This window comes from Cariama cristata, unplaced genomic scaffold, assembly GCF_000690535.1.
Source record: "Cariama cristata isolate BGI_N322 unplaced genomic scaffold, ASM69053v1 scaffold8993, whole genome shotgun sequence".
NCBI classification, from domain to species: Eukaryota; Metazoa; Chordata; class Aves; order Cariamiformes; family Cariamidae; genus Cariama; species Cariama cristata.
In genome coordinates this window covers 14426-40810 of record NW_009606602.1, presented here as the reverse complement: position 1 = coordinate 40810, position 26385 = coordinate 14426, and the positions used below count along the sequence as shown (strand labels likewise).

The window sequence follows — 26385 nt, the reverse complement described above, 5'->3', positions numbered from 1 at the left end:
TGGGATCAGCTGGTCTAGGAACTATTTATGGCAGCCAGCCGCGCACAAGTGATGCAGAGATTTCATGGCAAAATTAAGCCCCAACAATTTTCTGTACAGCTAGGTGCTAAGTATTAGAATTACTCCTAATAAAAACTACTAACTGGGGCTGCAGCGTCAGTCTGTGCTTAAGACTGCTACCCTGATGCTTTTTAGAAGCAAAATAGTAGCTTTTGTATGTAAAGAAACCTGAGTAAATCTACTTAATGTCTCCCTTTCTCCTCCTACTGTTAAAGTATTTTTCTGTCATTGAAAGTAATCTCCAATTACTTATGTTTCCCATGGAGACATTTTATAGTAAGGTAATAAAAAACCTTTCCAGTGACCTAACCAGTGGCCTAACCATTTCCCAAGATGTCATTTACTTGTATAGAGTGACTGGGAAATTCTTGATGTCCATACGGTATTTTTTTTGTAGTACAAGAGTAATGAGTCCTGCCTCTTAAAAATGTATTTTAAATTCAGTATATCCAAGGTACTGCTGTCAAACCATACACATGTGATTGATTATCCAATTTATTAGTAATATTGTATACACTGCAGTAGTGTCATTTAACTTGGTTTGACAAGTACAGAAGACTGTCATTGACAGGTGCAGGAATAAGTGATGGGTTTAGGCTTTAAAGTGTTTCTACAGCATTTCACTGAGCAGCAGATTGATAAATTAAAATCACAGTGGTAGCAGTGGAGCCGAAAGACTAACCACTTAAGATTACAAGAACAGATCTCTGAAAACTTTAGGTACTTTTCAAAGAAGCAGTCTTAGAAGCACTGAATGAAACAGAAAAGCACAGTTCACAAAAGATTAATCAATTACACTGTGGCAATGTCAGAGTTTATGTAAAGAAAAAAATATTTCTAGAAAATTGCAATACATGCTTTCCTCTCCCCTTTTCAAGCTGTCAGAAGGCTTAAATTAAATTTAATTCTGTTCTCATTTACACGAAGTTTACTGATGTAATTTATTTATCTTGAATTGAGCTGGTTTAAACCAGCAAAATGGATACATGAAAGAGACCGTAACTGTCAGTGTCCTGAGCACGGCTCGTGAAGACCAGGCATACTGCTTGTTTTTCCAAGAGTGCGCTTTGCAAGTAAAGTTACAATATAAATGGAAATACCAGATACTCTGAATCTAAGAGAGCATTCCTGTACTCCTGATCCATTGTGCAATAATTTCCCTGGTAAATGGACAAGGTTGGCCCTTTGACCTCTGTGACTTGCATACCATGCAACAGGCAAGAACTGAGGTTCTGTGCCTGTCTTTTTTGAGGAATATTTTTTTTGCTTAAGGAGGGGTCTTTCTCAAGTTGCCTTATATGGTTGTGCTCCTGCCTTCCTGGGCATGCGGAGAAAGCAGTGCAGTCTGGGTACTCTCCTGCTTTACTCTGCCTGGTACATTTCTTTGGGCTTACTTCCACGCTCTGAGGGCTTACTCCACTCCCTTGTTCACTCTCAGGACACTCAACAATATGGGGTATTAATCATTTCCTCTCTTCCTCATTCAAGGTTTTTTGATGAGCATATCCGATGTAGAGTTTGATCAGGTTATATTTTTGGCTTCAGGTTTAACTTCTTTTTCCTGACTCGAAGCTCCTTAAAATACAATTTTCACACTTTGTAAGTCATGTGTTGTAACCTCTGTCAAACATTTTGGTAGCATAACTGGTGTTAACTTAAGGGTCCACAGTGTGACAGTTACATTTAAAAAAAAAAAAAAAGACAATAAATTTAGGCAGTTCAATAAGTATTTTTGAAACCTTCTCTTAGTCTTCTCCATTGCATTCCCTGGATGTTACAGGACCTCTTCTGCAGACTCCTTCAGATCACTGTGTTAAGCTCCAAGGAAGCAGTTGCACAGATTCACATTTTGACAACTTGCTTGCAGCAAGTGGGTAAGCTTCATTAGCTTATTGTTGTTGTCTGTTAAAAACATAATACTAATATTTGTGCATAAGATATCACATTCAATGGCTATAACACTAGAATTAAGAATATTTTTATCCTGCTTGGGGACAACATTTACAAATGTTTCTTTAGTCTTATCAACCCTGGCAAAAGTGATTATATGTATATAAAAATTAAATATTAAAGCCTTCAGACTCTCATTTAGAAAGACATTCATTGCTCGACTAAGATATAGCAACCATCATAGTTCTTAGACAGCGATCTGTATATCCATCTTTTCTCTTCCATACAGATTAATTTAATAACATTTTAGATATTAAGAAAATGACTGCACAAAAGAGGACTTGGGAAGCTTTATACTTCCATTATTGCCGTTTTCTGTGACATGTGTCCCTAGATCATGTGCTCACAGTCCCTGTCAGATTAGGACTTCGCTTGCACTAGTATGCATCAGGGCTAGTAAACATTTATAGGAAGTTTCATTTCAAGTGTTTTATCACTGTGGGAAATACACATTAGAAGTTAAAAATACAGACACATCTTAGACTAAATTTGTTTTATATAGTCTATTGAATTAAGCTGCCATAACAATTTAGTGCTGACAATTGCCTCCAGCATCTCTTCCCAAACCACAAGACTCTGTGAAGGAATTAAAACTGTTAAGGTGTCTCTCTCCCTCTCCTCCTTCCCCCTCCGTTACCTTCTTGCTGAACTCCTCTCACACAATTTTTACCTTCTCCCAGCAAAACCACATTACCGTTACTCACCCTTATATGACTTACATGACTGGAATGTTATTTTTCTGTGAATGCTCTACACAGCAAGACAGTTTTATAGTCTATGAAGTATCAGCCAGAACATGAAATACACCTAACTACTAACACCTAGACAAAGTCTGCTTGAAACCAAATCGTGTTTGATTCCAAATTTGAAGAGTAATCATGATTAATATGCAAGTGTGTGTATATGAATAAAAAGATCCATTTTGTGAGGAAACATAACCTTATTCGATACCTCTCAGGTTCCTCCATCTCTACTAAAGAAATGTGAACACTTTGGCATCATCCTGCTATATAAGCCACACTAACGATCTCCAGTTTTGCTTCACTAACTTCACTGTCTCAGAAGATGTAGCTTCCATTTCCATCCCATATCCTCTTGTACACCTAAAAAGGATAGATCAGCAGGATGAATTACATTACTTGAGAAATGCTTCAGTTTTCCTCCTTTGTGTATTGATCCTAATTTCTGTGAAGGTGTTTGTTATTTTCAGACAGTCAACAAATAGTTCATAGGAAAAATGCAGTCTCAAAGATGGTAATTTTTCATTTTGACTATTTGTTGTTCATAATGTGCCTGGAAAAGTACTTGTAGTTTCTGTCCTTTGATTTAGATGGTGAGAGAATAAACAAGGCCAAACCTAGTAGGTACTTTTCGGCAAATAATTACTTCTGATAAAATTCCTAATTTGCTGGGACTTAGAAGTACTTTCTCGTGGTTATCTGGGTGGTTATAAAATGTCTGACAAAAGTAGCTAGCTACAGGATGATAGCTGATTCAGCCTCCCATCCTTACCCCTGAGAGCAAGGGCTACAGGACCCAAGTGTGAGAGAGTTCGGAAAGATTATTTTTTTATAAAGAATTAGAGGCAACTGAAAAGAAAAAAAAAATAGTAACTCTATATTTATTGGAAATTAGTTTATATTTTTTAACAAATGCTTTAACATCAGCTAGTCACTACTATAGCAATAAACATGCATGACAGATCCACTCTGATATTTCTACTTCACATTTAAGGCACATGCTCCAATCTTTAATTCTACTCTAATATGTGGCTGTGAAGGAATTCTTGAACAAAACTGATCCTTACATGAATTCAGAACCAAAGCTGAAGACTTTACAAATAACAATAATTGAAGCATGGTGATTAAACTGTTAGCAATAAAACTCTTAGCATACTATTGGCAAGATAGAATGTGAAAGAATTCCTATGTATTTTTGCATACATCATCAGCAAAATTGTTACAACCTGCTACATCCATGCGTACACCCCCATAGGAGTGTGTATGGCTGATGTTGACAAAGGTGCACTTTGGCTTGCAGAATGACAAGAATTATAAGAATCCAACCTGAACCTGAGATAAAAAGATCCCCAAACTCAATGGAGAACTGCAGATTGTTTTTGAACTGCAGTTCATAATTAGAACTAAGGCAAAAAAAAAGCCAACCCAAACCAAAACCAAACCAGTCAAAATCAAGACCCTCTTTCTTGAAATCAACATCAGTTTGGGCCAAACAGAGGCTATGGAATATGACCCTCGATACTCTCAACACAGTCCAGCTTCTTTCAAATTAAGGTATGTAAAGGCATTACGCCAATGTAGGTAAACAGTGGTTTGTAAATGGGATCAGATCTCAGATTAAGCTATGTTTATAGAAAGCAACCTATGTTATGATTCATTTGACCAGTTGAAAGCTTGCCTAGTATCAGGATATATCCTGATTTTATTTTATTTTGAATTAGAGGTATACTATAGCATGCTAATGCACAACAGAACGATCTAATAAGGCAAGATGTGAGTTGTTGTTCCTTAGTATCCTACACAAGGCTACCAAAAAACCAACGCTAAAGACAAAGTCTCCCAACCTGAAGCTTAATATCTTTTAAAAAACCTTTTGCAAATGTGAGAGAGAAATAGAAGCTCCAATTTGCTCTGTGTCAGCAACACTTCTTTCTGATGTGCCTCTTTCTGCACTGACTCCTCTCTTAGCAAACTTTGCAGCCTGGGATGGGCCATTCTCCTGATTTTGCAGAGGAAAGTCAGAGGCTGAAAATGTCACTGTAGATGCCACGTGTCCAGCAGTTAATGTGGCTTCCCTGCCCATTCACAGAGCTGGAAGGCACTTCCAGAAGGTATCTGATTCAGCCTCCTACCCAGTGGGCTAGGCCTAGGTCTAGACCAGGTCAGGCACGGCTTTACCTAGCTGAGACTTGGAAACCTCAGCAGATGCAGCCTCTACAACCTCCCTCTCGGGAGGACCTCTTCCATTTTTGCCATGATCTCAACTGTGGTGATGCAGCTCCCTGTGGGACACAACACTTTAGTGAAATTGACAAAGTTTAAAATAGAATAGAATAAAGAAAAAAAATCCTTCCCTCTTCCCATCACTATTCATGGTAGTAACCTTCATTGTTAGAGTAGTGCATTACCCCTCAACACAAAACCTAGGACACGGAAGAGAAAGGGTGGTCCCATTTAAACTCAGAAAATGTACTCACATACTGTGGTAAGAACACATGAACAGAAAGGAAAACATGCCCCTTTTTATACATTTCATAATTTTAAATTGCAAAGAAAAAAAATTTATTAAAAAAAGAGCTAAGTAATACTATCTTCTTTCTTCTATCTCCCTAGTTGTCTTCATCCTTACTCAGCCTAGGCAATTGGCCAGTATGATTAGCACTGTTTTATATATGCCTTGTTATCTGATGTGTTCCTTTTCCTTTTAAAAACCGGAAAGATAATAAAAAACCCTCCTAAATTAGGATCGACGGCAGTGCACTTGATAGGGCTTTTCATGAGACTGTCAAAACTTAAAGCACCCAACCATTATAGAAACCCAACGTATACAGAGACTGGTATGGAACAATAACTTTTGAAGTAAGGCCAGTTGTTGATTGCTGTTGTGATCATGGGTGGTCAAACTCCAAAGAAGAAATCTGTTTATCAAGGAACTGCAAATTATATTGCTGCAGAAGGGTATGAAGTGGACTTTCAAATAAAAGCTAGCATAGCAGTACTGGCTGTCTTTCCATGGTTTGGTCTTTTAAGCATACATTTCTCTTTGCCGTCCCACCTTTTTCTTTTAGCACAAGTACAAGTAACATGTTAGGTAGATGGACAAATCTCAGATTTCATTTGCTAGTGATAAAGATTAAGCTAATTTCGAAGGTGGAATCAGAAGGATCAGTCATCAGAATCTCTTCAAATATTTGTATAAACCCTAGCATGCCAAGAACTTAATATTGAGAAGCGTTTCAATTGTTACTATCATGCAAAATTAGTAAAAGCAACACAAGCAGAAGAGCAAGGGGCAAATACAGATTGATTAATTTGAACAGCATTATAGGGAATTTGAAATTCAAAATATGAAGCTTCAAAATTATTATATGTTTCAATACATTTGTCAAGGGGAAGATATTAAATTAAAACTTCTTTGTAATTATCTGGAAACCCATGAAAATAAATAAAGTCTTTTGTATGGAAATAGCTATACAAAGGATGAAAAACTGTCTCCATTTTCAGATGTGTTGCGAGTAGGGAGCTAGGTCTCATGTATGAAGTTGTTTCACGTGCCTGTTAGCCTGCCACAGTAAGCTGTGCATCTTCACAGAAGCTCATAGAGACTGGTGGGCCAAGACGGTATATTGATACCTCAGAAATAGGAAATAGGAATACAGACCTCTTCAAACACTTTCTATAACCCCTGGATCAGTTACTACTGTTTGGGCAAAACCCAGTGAGTTTGAAGTAAATAGTATTGTTCCACAGTGAGGTTACATACCCAGCAAATATTGTCCTTCCTTCCTCTCTCTTAAAATTTTCCATTTTAAGAAAATAGCTCCCTTTTTTCTCTGGACTTTCCTTGCTATTCTTATGTTCCTGCATCCCTGTTTATTCCCTTTCATTTATTCCCACCTCTAGAATGTTTCAGCCTCCTGACTTTCCTTCAGAAACATTCTCTTGCACATCCTTTTCTCTCCAGTGAACATCCTGTCTCATACATGGGTGAAACTACAGATATTTGGTAGTAAGGAATTGTTCACCATTAACCCAGAACATAAATGACTTGCATATGTATTGTTTTCCTACAATTACTAATGAAAGGGTAGTCTTGGATGACAGAAGTAACAGAGGGTAAATAAAAGTGAAAGGTAAATTGAATAACCAGAAGAGAAAAAAAGTGATCTCATGCTCTGTTGCCTTTCTGAATTAGGAAGTACATTGTTACTGATGTTATTAAGGCCAGAGAGGGGAAAAAAGAATTTATTAAGGTGCATATTTATTGAGTTTATTGCAATAAAAGTTAGCAGAATTAAGAAAATACTTTTATTTTTTGGCCAAATGTATTAGTCTGCTTTCTATGCAATATATATTTTATTGTATGTGTGAAAGTGGAAGTGGTATAGAATGAAAAAGATCAGGAAAATAGAGGAAACATAAAATAATTATTTAGATTGCAGAGAAGTAGAAAAACAGTTAATCTGGGATCTTTAAATGTTGAATAAGGAGACAAAACCACTGACAAATGCAGGAACAGCAATAGACCAATATTATTATTATTTTGGCTTTGTAATCTCTTCTTCAGAGATATTTTAAAGTAAAAAAACTTTTTATGAATTTATGAAATGGTGATATTCATCCTCTGTTTCAGAGTCTTGTAATAATGGAAAGCAGGCAATTATAGAAAAGCTTAATCCTTGTGAGTTTTGGTAAATTGTTGGAAGAGAAGTGTATCAGTAATACTGCTTGCAACTAAACTGCATAGATACTCAGAATCTTCCACATGAAGATCCCCAGCTTTCCCTATGTGTTATCTTCCCCCAAATCCTTCCCATCTCCCTGGGCACTATCCTGGCAGCCTCACCATGTACAGAGCCCTTGCAGTCCCCTGACTTCTGCTTCTGTCCTCCAGGCTAAACCTCTCACATAACTAAAGAGTTGGTGGTTTTAGAGGGTATTCTCTGCAAATGCAGAAGACCTGCTACTGCCTGTCTAAGTCACAGAGGCTGAGTGGCTTTAAGCATAAGGAATTACTGTCTGTCTCTAAACAACGAGTTTAAATAACTGTCAAGTATGTTCAGTCCTCCCATGCTTTTCATGAAAACACAGCTCCTGAATACCTGGCCTGAATGTGAATGAGACTTACAAGATTGTGCACAGGTTAGCAGTTTTATTGGTTTCATATTAGCAGTGCAAAATGCATCCAGTATCTCTTTTCTATATTTTTCCTCTGATGAAGGAAAATAATTTTCTTAGTAACGTCTCTTCAAAAGCTGGATGGGAATGCTAGGAATAGCGTCTGCTCCTTCCACTGGTGCTATCTGATAATCAGGATGGGGAACAAGTGTTATGGTGTTTGTTGTACAGAAGATGACATGTGGCTACTTTCTAGTTTGTGCCTTATAACCTATAGCCTCTAAAAAAGTCAAAACACACAAAACCTGATCGTGAATTGAAAGAACACGCATATTTTAGAAGTGGAACGAGTATTATCCTAACAGAGCTTGCAAGGTCTAGGCTTTTTTTTTTAACTATCTCACTTCTTCAGAATGGGATCTCTCCATCTGGTGTTTGAGTGTAGGATTTCCTATAGATCTTCTGCAAAATGGTCTGATGGGAAAGAAAACACTACTGAGCAAGAGGAAGAAATGTAGGTAACAAATTCCAGTTGTGAGATGTTTCTCGGAACAATCCTGCCAGAAGAAAATTAAGGAATTTTACTTTTTGTATTTTGGAAGCACTTCCTAAAACTGAGCCCACCAAAATTCCTCCATCTCTTGTAGAAGTAAGTATCTGTCATTTGAAAAGTACTGTGATTAAGTTGTGATTTGGAAAAACATGGCTTTTCAGTATTTTCTATTGTCATATACTTTCTAGAAACAGGACCTTGGTGAGGAAAGTAGTAGTTCATACAGATCGCTAGTCTTTTTACTGAGAATGTAAAAAAATGCAGCAATTAATGCCAATTTTACTTGTATCTCTCTTCTTTCGCCCATGATAGACAACAATTCATCATGTAAGGAATGCATACAATGCATTCATTTCATTTATGTCTGTCTCTGGGCTTTCCACCTAAGCTTATACTGTTTATAGCGAACAACCAGCATTGGAAAAAAAAAAAAAGAAAAAAAGAGTGAAAAAGTCAGCGGTTTGTACTGTATTTTTTTTAACATTTACACAAAAGAAAGACAGATAGATTGAATCTCAGCTGACAACCAGATGTATAAAACGTGCTTTTTCAAAGACCATCTCACTGAAGAGCTGTTCCCTGCTTATCCAGAAGTAATCCCATTCTCTGCAGCTGGCAGTAGATGAACCTATGTTCTCACTAGCCTCAGAAAAAATCATCTCTGTTTTTTACTCTCTCTCCCTGTCACTTCTGAATTCAACAATATGGGACATATTATTATATGCGACCTAACAAAGAAGGCAAATATTTTAAGAAGTTTGACCAACTTATTAGTTGCTGTGATGGATTTTCTACCACTGTGTCTGTTAAAGACTGGATGTTATTATGAAAGTTACATATAATCACAGTTAGATACAAACAAGAATTAAGTCAAAGAATTTCTACTGTGTGAGATGGTTACAAAATAATTACAGTCTCTCTTGGCCATATAACACTATTACAGGTCTTAAAAGATGCTGCAATGGCTGTGTCTTACAAAATCAGTTTTGAATTTTAGGGCTCAGACTGTTGACCAATTACAAATCTGCATGCAATATTATCCGGAATTTATCAAGGGCTAAACTTTTACATGCAGATAGTTACCATGAATCAGCTGCCATGGAATGGCTGGGTGAATCATTAGTAACTGGATTTTCAGTCTAATAATCGAGAGAATTGTAACAGTTTTGTTGAGGGGATAATTGTGCATCATTAGCATTAAGAACAAAATGCTGAATGTGGAGAGCAAATGTGGATAATTAAAAGTTGTTGGCATTAAAATATATTTTTTAAATATTATATATTCTTTGCCACAAAGTGGCATGAATTTAATATGAGCTGGTTCTTAACGTTGTCCTTTTTGCAGTACCCAGTTTTTTGTACCTCTTGACCTACCTGGTCTTTCTAAGTTTGAATCTTTCAAAGACTTCTGCATGAAGTTAATTTGATGAGTTGTTAGTAGTCTTCACTTTGGTGGAGTTTTACCGGAACTGTTGCCTCTGATGGTAAAGTCTTCCAGGCATCCTGGCTATTTGCATGACTTCTTTTTTATTCTAACTCTATATGAACGTGAATGCTACATAACATGAAGATGAAAGAAAGTCCAGACAACTCTTTGTCTTGCTCATGTTGAATATGGACAAAAAACCCCAGAAGTGTGGAAATAATACCTGTGGGGAGAAGCATCCCGTGCCCCTACAGGCTAACACTCAGCGTTCAGCACTACTAAGAGATATTCAACCTTCCCTAAGGATTTTATTTTCATCTCTATGAGACAAGGGAAGACAACATGTATCTAAAAGTCAGCTTTTTATTCTAGCCCCAAATCGTAACATTGAATTCAGATACTCTTATCTGAATAGATCATATACATGATGAATTTTCACTCCTGATCTCTACCATTACAGACTTGCATTAAAGAGGTTACGGTTACTTCAGTGCCAAATTATGCCCCTGTCTTGCATAGGAAGTAAAGGAGCATGGATTTTTCTTCTTTGTTAAGCGCTTTGCATAGAAAGAAGGATAAATGGAATTTCCTTTACCAAGGGAGTACAAGAACTGTTCTCTCCCTGCATTCGAGACACAAACTACAACAGCAAGAAGTGGGGTCTGCTTGTCTCTGTAGCTGGCTTCTTTCTGAGAGGGGAAACAATGCACCATTTTAAGAACCACTTTTCCTTTGTGGGATCTCTCACGAGAAGGCTGTAGCCCTGCACATACATGCAGAGCTCAAAAAATTGTGGCAGTCTCGAGCTCTTAGGCTGCCACAATTCATGTTCCCTTCCCCCATCGAAAGAATTAATAATTAAAAAGCACCAAGAAGTTGTTAACTTAGGCATGACAAAATGAAAAAGCATAATTAGCCTCTACAGACACTGTAATGAAAATGTGGAAACAAATCTCTGTTGCAGAAGATAGATGGATGAAAGGCTGGTGTGCAGGAGCAAGTCATCTGTAGGCAACCTAAAGTAATTTAGATTGGTGTTTTGACTGACTCTGGCTGCAAGAGGCATTAAGGGCACCCATGTGTTAGTCTAATTGAGGCTGAGTCAGCATTTCTTCTGCAAACATTTACCGTATTTTAAAAGTCTGCCTGTTGCAGTTGTCAGTCTGGATTAAAACCTTAGATACAGGTCTTGGCACAAGAGCTCATCCCCTGAACAAATGAATCCGCCCAATTACTGTGGGACTAGAGGGAGCATCTCTCTGACTTAGTACCAAGGAGGTGGATGTTGGCCTGGGCTCCTCCTCAGAGCACAGTGCTCTAACGTCTGTCTGAAGCCCTCCATTGGGATGAAGGAAATACAGCTGTAAAAGGCAAAAGTAACACAGAGATGGGGACTAATTTTTGTATTTCCTATCCTTATCAGTACGAACTTGCAAAGAATAATTCAAGTACATTACAGGTAAACTTCTGGGAAGTTCTGGGAAGAGGCTAAGTCTATTTGCTCCGATTAGACTTCCCAAGAGGAATTCAGTTTAGCAACAAAGTCACATATAATGGCTATGTGGAGCTAATGTGGATTTACACAGTGGCCATCAATCTGCTCATCTAGAAACAAACCCAAACCCAAACCATAAACATAACTCTTCCTCCTGGGTAGACATCCCCAAATATCCTAAAATTGCCAGTGAAATTCTTAAGATCATGACAAGAACTACAAAAGTAGAATTTATTATTTTGTGGCAATTGCTATTAATATAATTGCTACCATTGTCTTTTATTTGCTTCCTGAATTTTTATACTTTGAAGGTTGCTCCTTTGCCACAATGGCATGCAACTTCTTTTTTAATCTCAAATTTAAGAATTTCATGTAATCACTTCATTAAAAGAGTGGAGACCTCAAAAAAACAACTCAATAGGACAAGTTACAAAGTGGAGTAATGAAAGGTAATAACATAAGTGACTGAATTTGATAATGAATTTGGACATTTCAAAGCATGCGGACCAAGAGCACACATTCCCACCCCCAAATCTGACCAGCATTTAGCATACTTTTCAATAATTTTAAATTGGTGGAAAGTAGAAAAGGCAAGCAGTTAATTCAAAATATACTCGAACAAACCAAAGTTATCTTATGCTATAGAAACCGAGACATCTCTCAAACCTGCTTATGCTGATTTGTTGAGTTTCTCTGTCCATAACTGACACACTTGCTTTGCTAACTTTAACTCGCACTTCAGAATTTGAACCATTTTTCTGATCTTTTGAACCATTTTTTTGATTGATAAAACAATTTGGAAGCTACTGATATTTGCATGGTAGAATTAACCCTTGAATGGCTATTTTGAATGGGATCTTTTGTCTGCAGTTTATGTTCTTGGTAGCATGAAGCATGGTGTTGTGAAAAAAGAAAAATGAGAATGAAGAGATATAAAGAATATACAGTTCTGAAGGAAAACAGGGAGTGAGAATGTTAGGAAACTTAGGAAAGTTTTAAGGAAAGAAGCTAAAAGGAAAGCAGTGCATGAAAAATAAACTTCAGATCCAGAAGTAAAATACAGATACTTACCTTTAATATATATATATAATGGTCTACATTTTATAAAAGAATGATACTTTTTTTTTTTCCAGAATATGTCACATTTAAAAATAAGTTTTTAGAAAGATGAGTTAATAATTTTAATATATAGACCATATAATTGCTTAAGTGGCTGTAAGACTATGAAGACAACAGATGTAATATGTAAATCAATGTAATGATCTACAATTAGGCTAAAATTTTATATTTTCCTATTTTATGAATTTGATTTTATTTCTGTTATTGAAATATCATAAAATTTTTATTTTAAAAGAAACTATCAGTTATTTGTTCTGGGGCTTAGACAAGTGGTAAAGAAAGTATTTGAAATGATTTCTGACTGAAAGATCAGTGAAAACAAAATAATAAACCAACTAACTTTCAATGTAACATTTAACTTCTACATGTATTTTCATATAAATTTTACTTAGACAATAGAGGCAAACATACTTCTTAGTATTTTTTAAGAAGGGAGTTATCCACAACTGCTGACTTTATTGACTAATAAATACTCTTTCTAAGTTTAGGTATAGTAAATAACCTTAATGTTGAAACAGGATGTTTATGCTCAACATAATCTCATAAATTATACTGTATGGCAGTCAAATATATAAATATCCACAGAAATATACATATTCCTACTTACCCAACGGACAGGAAAGGCTCCTTTGATTCAAGTCTGTCAAGTGAATAACAGAAATTTTAAATATGTATAAATTTATTGTATTTCAGAACATTTATATGGTGAATTTAAAACAGCCACTCTCAGTATCAAATTTACTTGGTGACCAGTACACAATTTAACAGCAAGAAGGGCCTGATCCATTATGGCAGGAGCTTAACTCAGAAAAAATCCCATTTACTTAACTGAATTTTGGTTTGGAAATCGAATACTTACAAAGCAGCACATCTAGGCACTTTAAGTTTCACAGATTCAGATGACTTGTGCAGGTATTTACATGGAAAATCTAGAAAGAACAAGTAATACTTTGTCCCTTTTCTTACATTCTTCATGTAAAATGTTTTTTTCTTGATGGCCATGACTTAGGGAAGATATAGAACGTTTGTTGTTGTTTTTTTTTTTTAACTTTAAACATAAAGTTTAGTATGGGTGTAAAAACTTTCCTGACTTAAGGGCTTCCACACCTATTTTGTTTGCTTTCACACATGCTCTATTCACATGACATGGTCGCTTCTTCATCATGAGAACTTCTGACACATCTGTCACAATCAGCCTTGTGCTGGAGCTCGATGCCACTGGTTTGGTAAACCCAGAATCGTGCCCAGTCCTAAAAACAGTTGTGAAAAGTGTGGTTCTCCAACTCCCTGCTGTTGCTGTTGGCTCTGTGAGGAGCTGCACCACTTGCACACTGGCAGGAGCCTCTTGTATTAGTAGTTTCCACCCAGCCAGGATAGATTTTAAAATTCTCATCTGTGTTATCGTACTATATTTCTGCTCCAGTACCTGCAACGGGCTGCCCTTAATTTTGTACTGTGTCCTGGCTGCAATGAATTTACTAATATCAGCTGCTTGTTAGTACCATTAGCATGTGACTTAAGGGTCTTTTATAAACATATTTAAAGCAAATTTGCAACGCAATTATTTTGAGAGGTTACATGGTATGCAAATGACGTAAAAGTTCTCTGTTGTGCTAATTTTCACTGAGAGTACTGTGTTAGGAAGAACAGCAAATAAAAACCCCAGGTACTTAATGTCTTTTTGTAGCCTTTAAGAGAAGTGTTTATACTAAAGGAAAGTATATTGTATCTGGAACTGAACATTTCATTTCTGATGACCCCTCCCATCTGAAACCAATTCAATCCTACAACAAAATATCTGAAGTAGAACTGTAAACAGGACTAATTGCAAACAAAAGTACTGTAAATAATTTGTTAATGTTTTAAGAATGAACCTTTCCTGCAAATCTTCTTTCTAGAAAAATCAACAATTACATTTGCAGTCATTATTCATTTAGCAAAGGTTTTGTCCAAAAAACTTACAAGTCAATAGACCAGTTTAATTATTACCATCTATCCAGAAGAGAATTTATAAAAGGTGAACTTGTCACTGTGCTTTTGAATGGATTATATGATTTTGTCTTTAGTTGAAAAATACTGCAAGTCATCGCTTTGCAAAGCATTTACTTCTTTTCCAGAACCACTAGTGGAAATAACTTAGGAGCCTGTCTTCATTTACAATGTCATCTCCCGCTGTACTTTAAAACTAATTTCATGCGGTTAGGTTTCCAGCATTGGTAAGGACAACTTGCACCAGGCTTGAGGAAGGGCCAAAGTGCATCAAAAACATAGTAACTTTTTTTGTTGTCCTCATGGCTATACCTCACCTTACCATTTCTTTCTGGGGTTGTGATCCACAAGGAAGTAAAAGAATAGAAGAGGGAATCACTGATGGACTTGCCTGTACCTGGAAGCACAGTGGAAGCCCAAAGCTTGCTATCCCTGTGATCAGGAGGATGCTTCTCCAGGGCAGTCCCGGTGCTGTCATGAGTGTTTTCCTTCCCAGACTGCCATGCCAAGCACCAAAACCCTCATAGCACCAAGAAAATGCTTAGGCTAGCATCCTCTGTTCTCAGGCAGTACTGCCAAAGAGCAGTAAAGTGACAGGGCCTTTCATGTGCGAGGTTGCATCCTTCTCCTGCAGGCTCTGTGGAACCACCATGCCAGCTTCATGAACCAGCTTTTCCTGCCGTGGATCACACCATTACAGGAAAACATCTGCACCACCTTTGCAGCTTCTCTGTGGTGTATGAGGAAAAGCCCAACTAGTGTTATTGTTTTGCTTCCTGCTTTTCTGCTTAATGAAATGAACCATGCCTGGGAAGTACCCGGTCTTTGGCTCGAGAGATTAAGTATAAGCAAAATGAGCAAAGAATTAAACCCTCAGAACATATTTACATACTTCATAATACATAAGTTTTGTAATGAACAGAGACCTGGCACTATCCTGATGAAGGACATTCTGGTGGGTTTTACTTGCAAAGAAAAAGTGTGTGATAGAATGCCCTGTGGACAAAATACTGCAGTTAAAAATCTATTTGAAATCCATTCTCAAGATGGAATTCAATTTGATTTAAATAGTGCTGCCCTAGGTTTGATCCCTCTCTATTGTATTTGACTAAATGGTTTTAGATGATTTGCTGCATTATTTTAAATTAGTTCGTGTTCCTCGTAGTAAAGGAATACAATTATGTGTTGGTCTTTTATTTAAATTGGTAATTCAGTATATAGCAAATTAATATAAAAGTTTTAAAACTGTAACACCATATAAAGTAATATCCTGTATCATCTTTACTGGTAATACTTTATTTATCAATATATATTATAGATTTTTTACCTTTGTTTTCTAGCCTGCAGTACACCAAATTCTCCAGAGTTTTGAGGAAGTCTTGCATAATTAAATCTGATATCTCCTGATATAATCCTGATAAGCTGTGAGAAGGGCTGTCATACACCTTCAGGAAAAATGTTAAAATAGAAATTTTCTTTCTTGCAGAAAGGTACTAAGAATGCAAGAAATACTAGGTTGGATAGTAAACAAAGGGAATAATGTTTTAATTATGTAGGAATCGTAATGAAGCTGGAGTGAATATGATTTTTCCTTCTTTCTTGAAGTGGTTTTCCCATGAGAAAATTTCGATTTGTCAAAATATCGAGGCAATATATCAGTTCAAATAGGAGGGAGGCGGGCTAATCAGTAGCTTGACTGGCACATGGCAGACTGAGGTTGTGTTTCCCTTTGATTCTGAGCTAAGATTTTCTTAAAAGTTTGACTTTCTTATCTGTATATAATGGATAAGTTTTTGCAGGAGGAAAAAGGTTTTTTACACTACGTAACTTGCTCAATTAAAATCAGTCACTGTAAACCAAACAGGCATAGGCAATCAATTTATACTCATTGATATGCTACAGTAGTGTCACACTCTGTTTAAAATAAGGATCCTAGAAATTTCCCATTTAGTATTTTACCCCTTGCAACCTGTCTTGGAGAGACGTTTTACAAGATCTGATTAACATAATCGTGTATTTCAAGATTTTCTTTGCTGCTAAGTTTGCTTATATTAATGCCAAGTATCTAAATCCCATCTTTGACAAGGACCGAACAAGTAGATGGACAAATTTTTCAAGGTTTGCAGAAAAACATAAAAGAAAACATGACTAGACTAAGGGCATGTGGATTCCTCTTTGACTTGTAAAGAAATCACTTAAGGACAGGAAGATCCCAAAGTAAACTCCACTTTTCTTGCATAATTGTCCTATTAAGATTACAGGCAAGATGACTTTTTACATCTGAGGCCTGACCCAGGATACATAAATCAACATCATTTCTTGTTAAAGAATCCTCACCTCTCTTTCCAAAAACCTATTTACAGGACAAAGTGGATAACATTTCTACAATATCAGTGCTGTATGTGAGCAAATGGATTTTAGCCAAGCATTCTCCAAGGTAACTCATTATGAATCAATATATTCTTCCTCGTAGTGATGGTATATTTTCAGCTCTAAGGAGCTAGTAAGAAAAACATGTGGAATTTAAGGCATTTGTTAGAGTTCTTATTCTGACTTTTTAATATAATAATACTATCTACACTGAATCATGGGAAGTGATGGTCAGGAACCAAATTTTTTTTAGATGAGTCACGATTTTGGGTTACAATCTTAAAATCAGGATTCCCAAGGAGGATAACCTGAGTGTGTTCCTGATGTCACACATTTTCTGTTTGACTGTAAAAGGCATGAATAGTGATTACAGTTTTGCAGGAATTGGAAGAGTTAATACCTCCAACAGGAATCCAGAGGATTCAAGCTTTTCCTTCAAGCCATGTAGGAAAGTCAGGCCAACTAAAAAAGCATTTTGGACTTCAGTCACTTGATAAATTGGCTGTATAATGTTAATGTATATTCTGTATGACTGATGTGACTGACTTATTTACCTGTCAAGCATGTCTACCTCTTTGCGCTGTGCAGCTTTAGGAACCAAAAATGTAGCGAAAATATGTGAAATCAAAAAATATTCAGATTTATGCCTCACTCTGTTTCTCAAAGGATTTAATTTAGAAATGATAACCGAGGACAAGTCAAGGGACCTTTCAAAAGAAACTGAGGTAGTTTGCCATTCACAGTAATCAGCCAGGGTTGCGTTTATCTCTGTATGTTGACTTCGTGGTCTGAAGACAACAGTCAATAGTGATCAGAAAACATCTTCCTTAAGAATTTTTTAAGCAGTATTGCTCACATTTTATTACTCTCCTTTCCTTTTTAAAGCATGTGCATTATAACTTTTGGTAACTCCCAATATTTGCATACAATGCAAGCAGGCCTAATAAAAGCACATCTTAATTTACAGAAGAAATATTATTTCATGTAACTTCCTCTGTCTGTTGAGACTGAAATAGCCATTGCTAGTGTACACTAGGTAATCCATCCTTCCCTCCTCCCCTCCTTCCCTCCTTCCCTCCTTGCTATTTATAACGGTTTCTGTGACTTAAAGTAATTTCAATCCAAGAGAATTTTTCTGGATGTAAATAACCATTGTCAGGCAGAATTAGGGAAGAAGTGCTTTCTGCCTTCTGAAACTTCCATAAATATTATTAAAAATGTTGGCAAATTTTATTAAGAAGTACTGTCATATTCTGGAATAAATAAATGTTAGACCAATTGTATAGAAGATCTAATCTGTCAGAAGTGTTTCAGAAGCAGAGGGCATGGAGAAATAATTTACAGCTTTATGTCGACTTTTACAATTGTTCTTAATAAATTTAATAAGTTCCACTTCCAACTGGTGGTGGCCATTGCAATTGATGACTCTGATTAGAAAAACAACATAAACTGTTTTATTTTAACGACTATTGTGTAATATCAAATACTGTATTAATAGGAAAATAAAAGAGTACCCTGGGAAGTTCTATTCCACAGAGCTAAATGCTCCTATTATTTATTGAAACATAAAAATTCTGGTACAAAATAAAATACATCCCTCAAACCATGGATGGAAGCCAAAGTACTGCAAACTATGAATGTCATTTCTCAGTGCAAACTTACTCCTTTGACATGATAACTGACTCAGTGGATAGAAGAAGAGACAGATAATAGGTGAGACTTAGCCTGATTTTTAAAGCTTTTGTCATTGTCTTATATGAAAGTCTCATATTCGACCTGGGAAAATATAATCTAATTACCTTAAGGTAAATATGCATTAAGCCAAAAAAACCCAACATTCCCATGCACAAAGAATTATGCCAGTGGGGAAGAGGGGCACATTAAATACTAGGAACACTCAGCGCTATGTTTTGTTCAGTTTTGGTTTGCATAAATGATTTGAATAACAAAATAGAGACTATGCATGTCAAATAGATAACAAAAAGCTGTTTTTTAAACGGTCCAGCGAGCAGAGTTAAAATCTGAAATTTGTTTGATAAATTAGAGAAATAGTCTGAAATCAGTGCAATGAAATTTAAAAAAGAGAAGATAAGTCCAGTGAGAATAAAAACTACTTTATACGTATATGGAATGGAGGATAACTGGCTAGAAATTGCAGAAAAACAAGTTTCAAGAGAGCAAGAACTGAGTAACAGGATACTGTTTAGTGTGGGGATGTACTAAACAGCTTTCCTCAGAGCTGATGAATCCCTCAGATGCTGCACTGTGCCAGCTTTGGGCACAGCATTTTATAACAGGATGGGAGTAGATGGAGAGAAAATGAGAGCAATTGAGAGTTTAAAAGATGAGAAGGAGCTTTAGAGCGGTGGAAATGTCATATCAAGTAGAAGTTATTAGGTCCTCCACATATCCTCTGTTAAATAGGAACTTCTGCATTGAAAATACCAGCTGGAACTGGTGCTTCCAACTCTGGGGATTCCTGCTAGTGATCTAGGAGCTGGAGCTTCTGTCATTTAGATCTTTTCTGTTCCATGACAAGAAGCTTAAAATTTCTGCGTATGCAGACCTTAGGGGCTATCTGTCTGCAGCAGCTCACTGGAGTCACAGAATATGAAAGTCTGGGATAAACATCCGATGACATAGGCGAAACCAAGTACAAAGGCTACTAGTCTAAACAATCTGTTGATGAGAAATAACTGAGAAATAACTTTTGCCATGTAATCCTTTGCTGGTTCCATCTAATTCTTATTTTGAAAGAAGTCTTTAGCACACAGGTACTTTCCAACGTCTGTTCCAGGGTTTCAGGTTAACTTCCATTTCAGCCTATTTTAACTACTGACATGTCTCAAAATCTCACTTGAGGACCAGCTATTATGTGAGGAACACAAGTTTATGCCAGAACACAAATATATTGTAAGTTACAGTAAAAACTGATGTTGCAACTCACACAGAAATACTTTAGGTTCTCCTTTGTTCTGCATTTTTGTTCTTTAGTTCCTCTGAATCATTGCAGTGGCAATGTGCAATGTCCTTCAATCACCACATACTTCATCTCTTCTACTTTCAGATCATAGTTAATCCAAATTTGATCAAAGTTCACAAGTGGAATGTTTAAGTTTACAAAAACTAAATTTTGCTAATTACTGAAGAATTTATTCAATAAGTAAGCTACTACACTAGTAAACACTCTAGGGATAAATACAGGTTTACTTAAATAAGATTATCCCTTTGGCTACCAGAGTATCTATATGCAGATCCTTAATATATATGTAATATATATTTAGTTCCTTATGAAAGTATTGCAAGACATTATGCATTCTGACTGAGAAAAAAGACATATTTTTCCTAATATCTTATGATTTCTGACAAGGTTAATTATTTAACATTAATAATAATTTAGAACACTTCTTGAAGCATCAGATTTTTCCCAACCCCATGAGGAAAAAATTGCACCCTAAAGAAGTTAACTTTCCAATATACCCGTAGGTGATGCAGATCTTACACAACCTAATTTCTGGTGATACAGTTATGGTTGGTCCCCCTTAGACAGTATGGTTGGAGCATTTTCTGTCTATGAGTGCTCGTGCTTACCCTAGGGTTTGGTTTGCACTAATACTTTGCATTTATTATGCTGCAAGGTGAAGCTGTCTTTACCCTTTTCAAAGTTTTGAAGTTAAAAGAATGGAATATTTCGCTCAGCATATATATCATATGATCTTTAAGCATTTCATAAGTCTGGACAGCAAAAAGATACGTGCAAAAATATAGGTTTTGTGGTTGTTTTTTTTTTGTTTGGTTTGGTTTGGTTTTATTATTTTAAAAAACCTCCAAAAATCACTGACTATTGATGCAGTACATTTTATTTAACCAGTTCTGCTTAACACCTAAGCCCATGACAGGGTAGTGCCAGAGCACTCTGTGCAGGAAAAGGTTTTCCGGGAACACTTAGCGTAGCGTACTGTCTGCAGTACCTGATGTCAAGCAGTCTAACTGAGCATGCTGGCACCGTGCTCTGCAAATCAGATGCAATATTATGGGGGTTTTCAAAGTCAGCCCAAGATAAAGCAAGGTTTGTCGCTTTTAATTTTTTCTGCCTTACTCCCTGATATAGTTGTGTTACAGATGTACATAGCGTATGACCAAATTTAACTGGTTTCCTAGCAAAATCTGAATCTTGTTACATAACTTGTAAACATCAAATTCTTGACAGAAGTATGTTTCAGAGACCCCATGGATTTATTTCTGCATGATTTAATAAGACAGATAATCTTTAGCCATCAGTTAGTAGAGTGTGACTGAATAATCTGTCCAGAATAATCCCTAAAATTTGACTGTTGAAAAACTGAATAAAAGGTAGCTTTCAATACAGGGAGGAAGCGCTTTAAAGAGGCTGCCTCTTCCCTATGCTAATTTTGACAACAGCAAGAGGCTAGGTTGAAACATAAATCAGCATATGCAAAAGTTGGTTTTGATATATCAGTAAAAATGTGCTTTGTCATGTTGAATGCTGAGTGCACTACTGTTATAACACATGGGATGGAAGGGTTTTGGGATTGTGGTAGGAAAGGGAAGCATGGGGAAGAACAGTAAAGGAAGTAGTTTCTAATTGTCCTCATTAACAGGTGACCTAAATTTTAGGTAGCAAGAAGAGAGGAAAACACAAAAGCTCTGCGTAATTTAAGGCTGCATAATAATACAATATTTTCAGAGAGCTAGAACTGAAAAATAGTATCATATCCATCTAGTAGAGTTTCAGTAGCTGATTATAGTTTGTACCTTACTTTACTGTGTTTTCCTCTATGAATCCATAAATCACACAGACAACATGAACAGTAGTGTGGATTCTTATGGTTGAGATAAATATTGGTAAGTGTGTCTGAGAAAAACTAAATTGTGACTTGGAAAGAAATTAATTCAGACTCTACATATGAACAATTTCTTAGATAGTTATGGACTACAGTTTCATGCCACACCATCCAAGAGAAGTCTTCTGAAGCCAAATAGAGTGATAAGGAAGCTAAACTGAATTTAAGCTGTATACCACATCTGTGTGATGTCTCCAGTCGTGAAGAAATGAATGCTCAGATTCAAAGTGAGATTCTTGCAAGAATCAAGAATAAGGACTCATTTTCCTTCAGGTAAGAACATTCCTAACTCTGATCCCCTTTCCAAACTGAAAACATGCTCAATTTAGTACCTTTATTGAAGTAAGTAAGGGAAACTAACTCTGGAGAATGAAAGTAACTCCATGCCACTGCTGTCAATTTTAATTTGTTTTTCCCTGTGATAGGCTAACATTTGCTAAATTTTGCAAAAATCTATGCTCGTAACAAAAGAAAGAATTTTGAAAAAGATATAGTGGGGTACTTAGCTATCTACCTTAAAGTCCTCTTTCTGACAGCTTTAATCATTCTTTGCATGAAGTGGATGTCATCTGACCCTCTTCTGCTCTAAATCAGAGTAAGAACATTCAGGTCAATATGTACTGGTCTAAAAACGTCTAGAATGAGTTCATCAGGGTGGGCTGAACAAAACCATGTTGACTGATCTAATGCACACAATCAATACTACTTTAGTGCATGGCTATTTGTAGTCACAAATAGATGAAGGTTAATGCAGGCATTGCCTTTGAGGATCCCAAGGGTAGAGGCTTAATCTTCTTTTCCCTCAATGACACTACTAACACTTAAAAGTACTTAAAGGAGGGGTATTGCTCTGACAATGCATGATTCATATTTGTCATGCTGTTTCCTAGAATAATCTCACTCTTGCAAGACTGAAAAATACAACATATTTTTATGCCAATAGATATTAGAAATTGCTCATTTCTTAGGGCTTGTAATAAATTCACCCACATTTATGAATAAATTTGTTACTTTTCAGTAAAATAGTCAATGCTTTCGCCAGAAGTTCTGGGAATATCAGCAACATAATCTACCAAAAAGACAATTTGTAACCTATTCTTTAAAAAATAAAATTACACTTGACATTATGCACCAACAGCACTATCTAAGTATCGGTCTTGGCAGGCTGGATAACATATTTTCAGACAGTATACTCCAAGACTAGCAGAATTCACCAAGAAATAAACTTGTAGGGTAATTTCATTGTTAATAATTCACTGCATTGTTAATAATGTTGTTATTTTCCCTCTTGTTGCACACGGCATAGCCTTTCGTGCTATTTGTAATCTTACTTAACAATCCATTTTCTCTTAAAGCAAGTATACTTTAAAACTCTTCTTCCGATATTGCTCATAAGACTTTAAAATAAATAACAAGTTACAGCCTTTCATTTATCCAGCCTTCCTTATTTATTCACAGAATACTAAATGTATAACCCAGCATCATATTTCTATTGCTGTTTGTAAGCCACCTAAACGGTGCCCTTGCAGGACACCAGCAGCTCCCAGACTGAATTACAGCCTTCTATACAATTAGAGGTGTTTCAGTATGTGAGAACCAATGCCTAATTATGAGCCCACAAAGTGGTGCTCTGAAGCACAGCCTTCCCTTGCATCTCTGATTACTACTGCAATTAGGGGTTTACTAAATTCCTGAAAATGAAGAATCCTGCTGTTCATTTGTGATATTAGGACAAACCCTTCTCTATTCTGTGTCATGAACCCTATGTACTTACTTTTAAGACCTCTATAAAGTTAATAAGACACTTATCAAACAGCAGTGGTTGTAAAACAGATACTATTTCTATGATGCCTGCTTCACTAAAACTCAAATGTGGAAAAATGACCATGGTGTCTGTTTCTGATTTTTTTTAATATGTTGTAGGTACTATTCTTTTTCTTCTTAAGCTAACTGAAACACAGCTGAGTTTTTACAGAAGACATCATCTTTCTGCTAGAATACACTGAATCCAAATTCTAATTATTCCTTAAATCAAATGCAAGAAGCCATACAGTAATAAAGGGTAGAAATCTCACATGTAGTAAGTGATAGGAACAGAGCTCAGACTGTCAAAATTTAAACTGAATAAATTACTAAAAGTACTATTTCCCTTTGCCTGCAGGCAAAACCATCAATGCCCTGGATCTTTTAGGAATTTACTTTTTGAATTATAAGCCAAAGTTTTTTTCATTTGTATTAGCAGCACAAATTCTTGGATAAGAAAGGAGTCATAATAATTTCAATGCCATCAGAAGGTTGTGAATATGTTTTCTGTTCCACTGTGATATAAACAGTGATTAAAAACCGTGAAAAAAATAGGATAGTTTTACAGTTAGTTACTTTAGCTATAGCGTATTGCTTCAGGTTTCGTAAGAGATGAAAAAAGTAAGAAAGAAGGTTAAACATCAGGAAAAACAAAAAGCAGTAATAAGAGAACAGGCTATCCTTCTCCAAACGTGCTAATCTCTGAGCAAGAGTGTGATTATGGTGTCTGGGCTTTTGTGGAAGAAAACATCAGTCATGTTGTACCATATATCATCTTCTGCAAGAGAAAAAGTACTAAGCTAGGAAAAGGGATGCAGCTTCTCTGCAGATGTGTGTAAGCTGGTGTCACAGTCTTCCTCTTAACAAAGAAAAAAATAAACTGAGAAAAGACTGTAAGTCTAAAGAATAACTTGAGGGAATATGGGAACAAAGGCAAGTGCTAGTCTTTAAGTCTATGTAGGACATACATACTTCAAAACAAATCTAAGACAAGATCATAGTTTAAAAACTCTCGGCAACGTGAATACAAACATACATGAGAAAAATGTAAGTTTGATGATATACTGATAACCTGAGAAGGAATATCTGCCCTAGTCACTAGAGAGAGATTCTAAAAGGTAGTTAGAAGTATTTTTAAAGTAGCGAAGGGGAAGATTTATAAAAAAGAAAAAAAGATGACGTTTTTGTTGTCCTAGTTGTTATTGGAGTTACCACACAGATTAGGAATAATATAACTGAATGAACAAATCAACATAACAAGCGTATTTGATATATTTTAATCTTTTGAATTTTTAATCTGTCTGTGATTTGTCTCCAGAAGCAAAGGTTTTCCTGGCTGTTACCGAGCACCAGATACCATCCATTTTCCCCTCTCTAAACCTATCAACTGCTGCACATTCATGCTCTGGATCATGTGAAAGGGCAAACTTAGGTCCTTGGCTGGCTCTCCCAACCCCTCTGAGCACAGGGATTTGTTCTTTAAACATCTCTGGGACCAAATCGATTGCAGTTACACTGATGTAATTCTTATTCTTAAGATATTAGTTGTTTGACATGGGGCTTTTTCCTTGAAAGAAAATAAACAAAAATTCAGACCAAACTGAATCACTGGATCTGCTGTAGCTTTATATTTGTGTCTTTTAACATTTTTAATATAATTGAGAAGACTACTTAAGTTCTTGAAACAAGCAAAATTTGCACTGGTTGTTGTGAATTTTAAGTGAGAATTTCAGACTAAATGATCATTTTTTCTGTACAGTAATGACTGCTTCTGATGTGATCACTGAGAACATTTGATGAAATGAATGTAAATAATATCCTACTGGACTTAAAATTATCGCCATTTAAACTTGCCTAGAAATATTTTATGGAAGCTAGATCTTTTCTCAGGAGAAGAGCTGTAAAGCAACACTCATCTTAGATTCATTCCATTGCACTGAAATAAAATAGCTTATTTCATGAAGGAAGGTAATCAAAAGCATCAAGAAGATACATTTCTGTAAAAAAGCAGCACTTTGATTCAAAAGAAATATCACACTATGTAATCTTAATATGATGTACTCATCAAGAGATTATGTTCCACAAGCATAAATGATTTTTTTTCATTCAGTATGTAGAATAAAGTAAGAGGCATAATCATAATTTAATGCAAATGTAAAGTATCAGAAAATAATTGATTAGGTTTATTTTCTGTTGTCTGGACTGTATCTTTAGGCTTTTGTAGGCCAGTGACAAAAATGGACACACAAATGCATTAAGAAAAAGAAGGAGTAAAGAGGCAAGTTGTTGGAAATCTAGGACAATATTCAATCAAGAAAGATCTTATACTTGCAGTTATTTTTATTATATGCCAGTAGGTTAAAGAATATTGCTACTACACTGCCAATGGCACACTACAGCAGCAATTATGCAAAATACTGCAGTATTCAAATAGAATAGTAATGCTTGTTTGGCACAGAATTTGTTGAGTTTATGTTATGCTTTCAAATAGGAGGAATGATGTCAAGAAGCCTTCTACCCTGGAAGAAGCGATCACGTTGCCCATCACTGTGCCTTTCACATTTTCTACTGAAATGAAGGGCGCCCAGGAGTGCTCAGAAAAACAACTCAAAATAATGGATGGCTCTGTGGACCGAGAGGCAAACTAAACCACACCAAACTCTATAAATGGTATCTTAAAATAAATCTGACAAGCAGAGAGCAAGTAGAGTAAAACTGTAAGCAATTCTTTAAGCCTCTGCTATGAAATAAAACTGCAAAACCAAAGGAAATGCAAGATGTGTAACATAATCCAATCCATTTTGTGATGGAGATTATAAAAGTAAAATGTACTGAGGAAACTGATAAAGTATTTTTGTCAAAGAAAAATAAAACTTTGGTATAAAAACATAATCATA

At 36.0% G+C, this 26385-nt stretch overlaps 1 protein-coding gene across 1 annotated transcript in view; it reads right to left on the bottom strand.

Moving 5' to 3' along the window:
• LOC104158702 (RNA-binding Raly-like protein) overlaps window positions 1–26385 on the bottom strand; it is a gene marked incomplete at both ends in the record, with an annotated part of 47471 nt that overhangs the window by 11663 nt on the left and 9423 nt on the right. The window contains one exon of the mRNA XM_009696421.1: window positions 13069–13101. Coding sequence (XP_009694723.1) covers window positions 13069–13101 — 33 coding nt within the window. The remainder of the gene's footprint in view (window positions 1–13068; window positions 13102–26385) is intronic.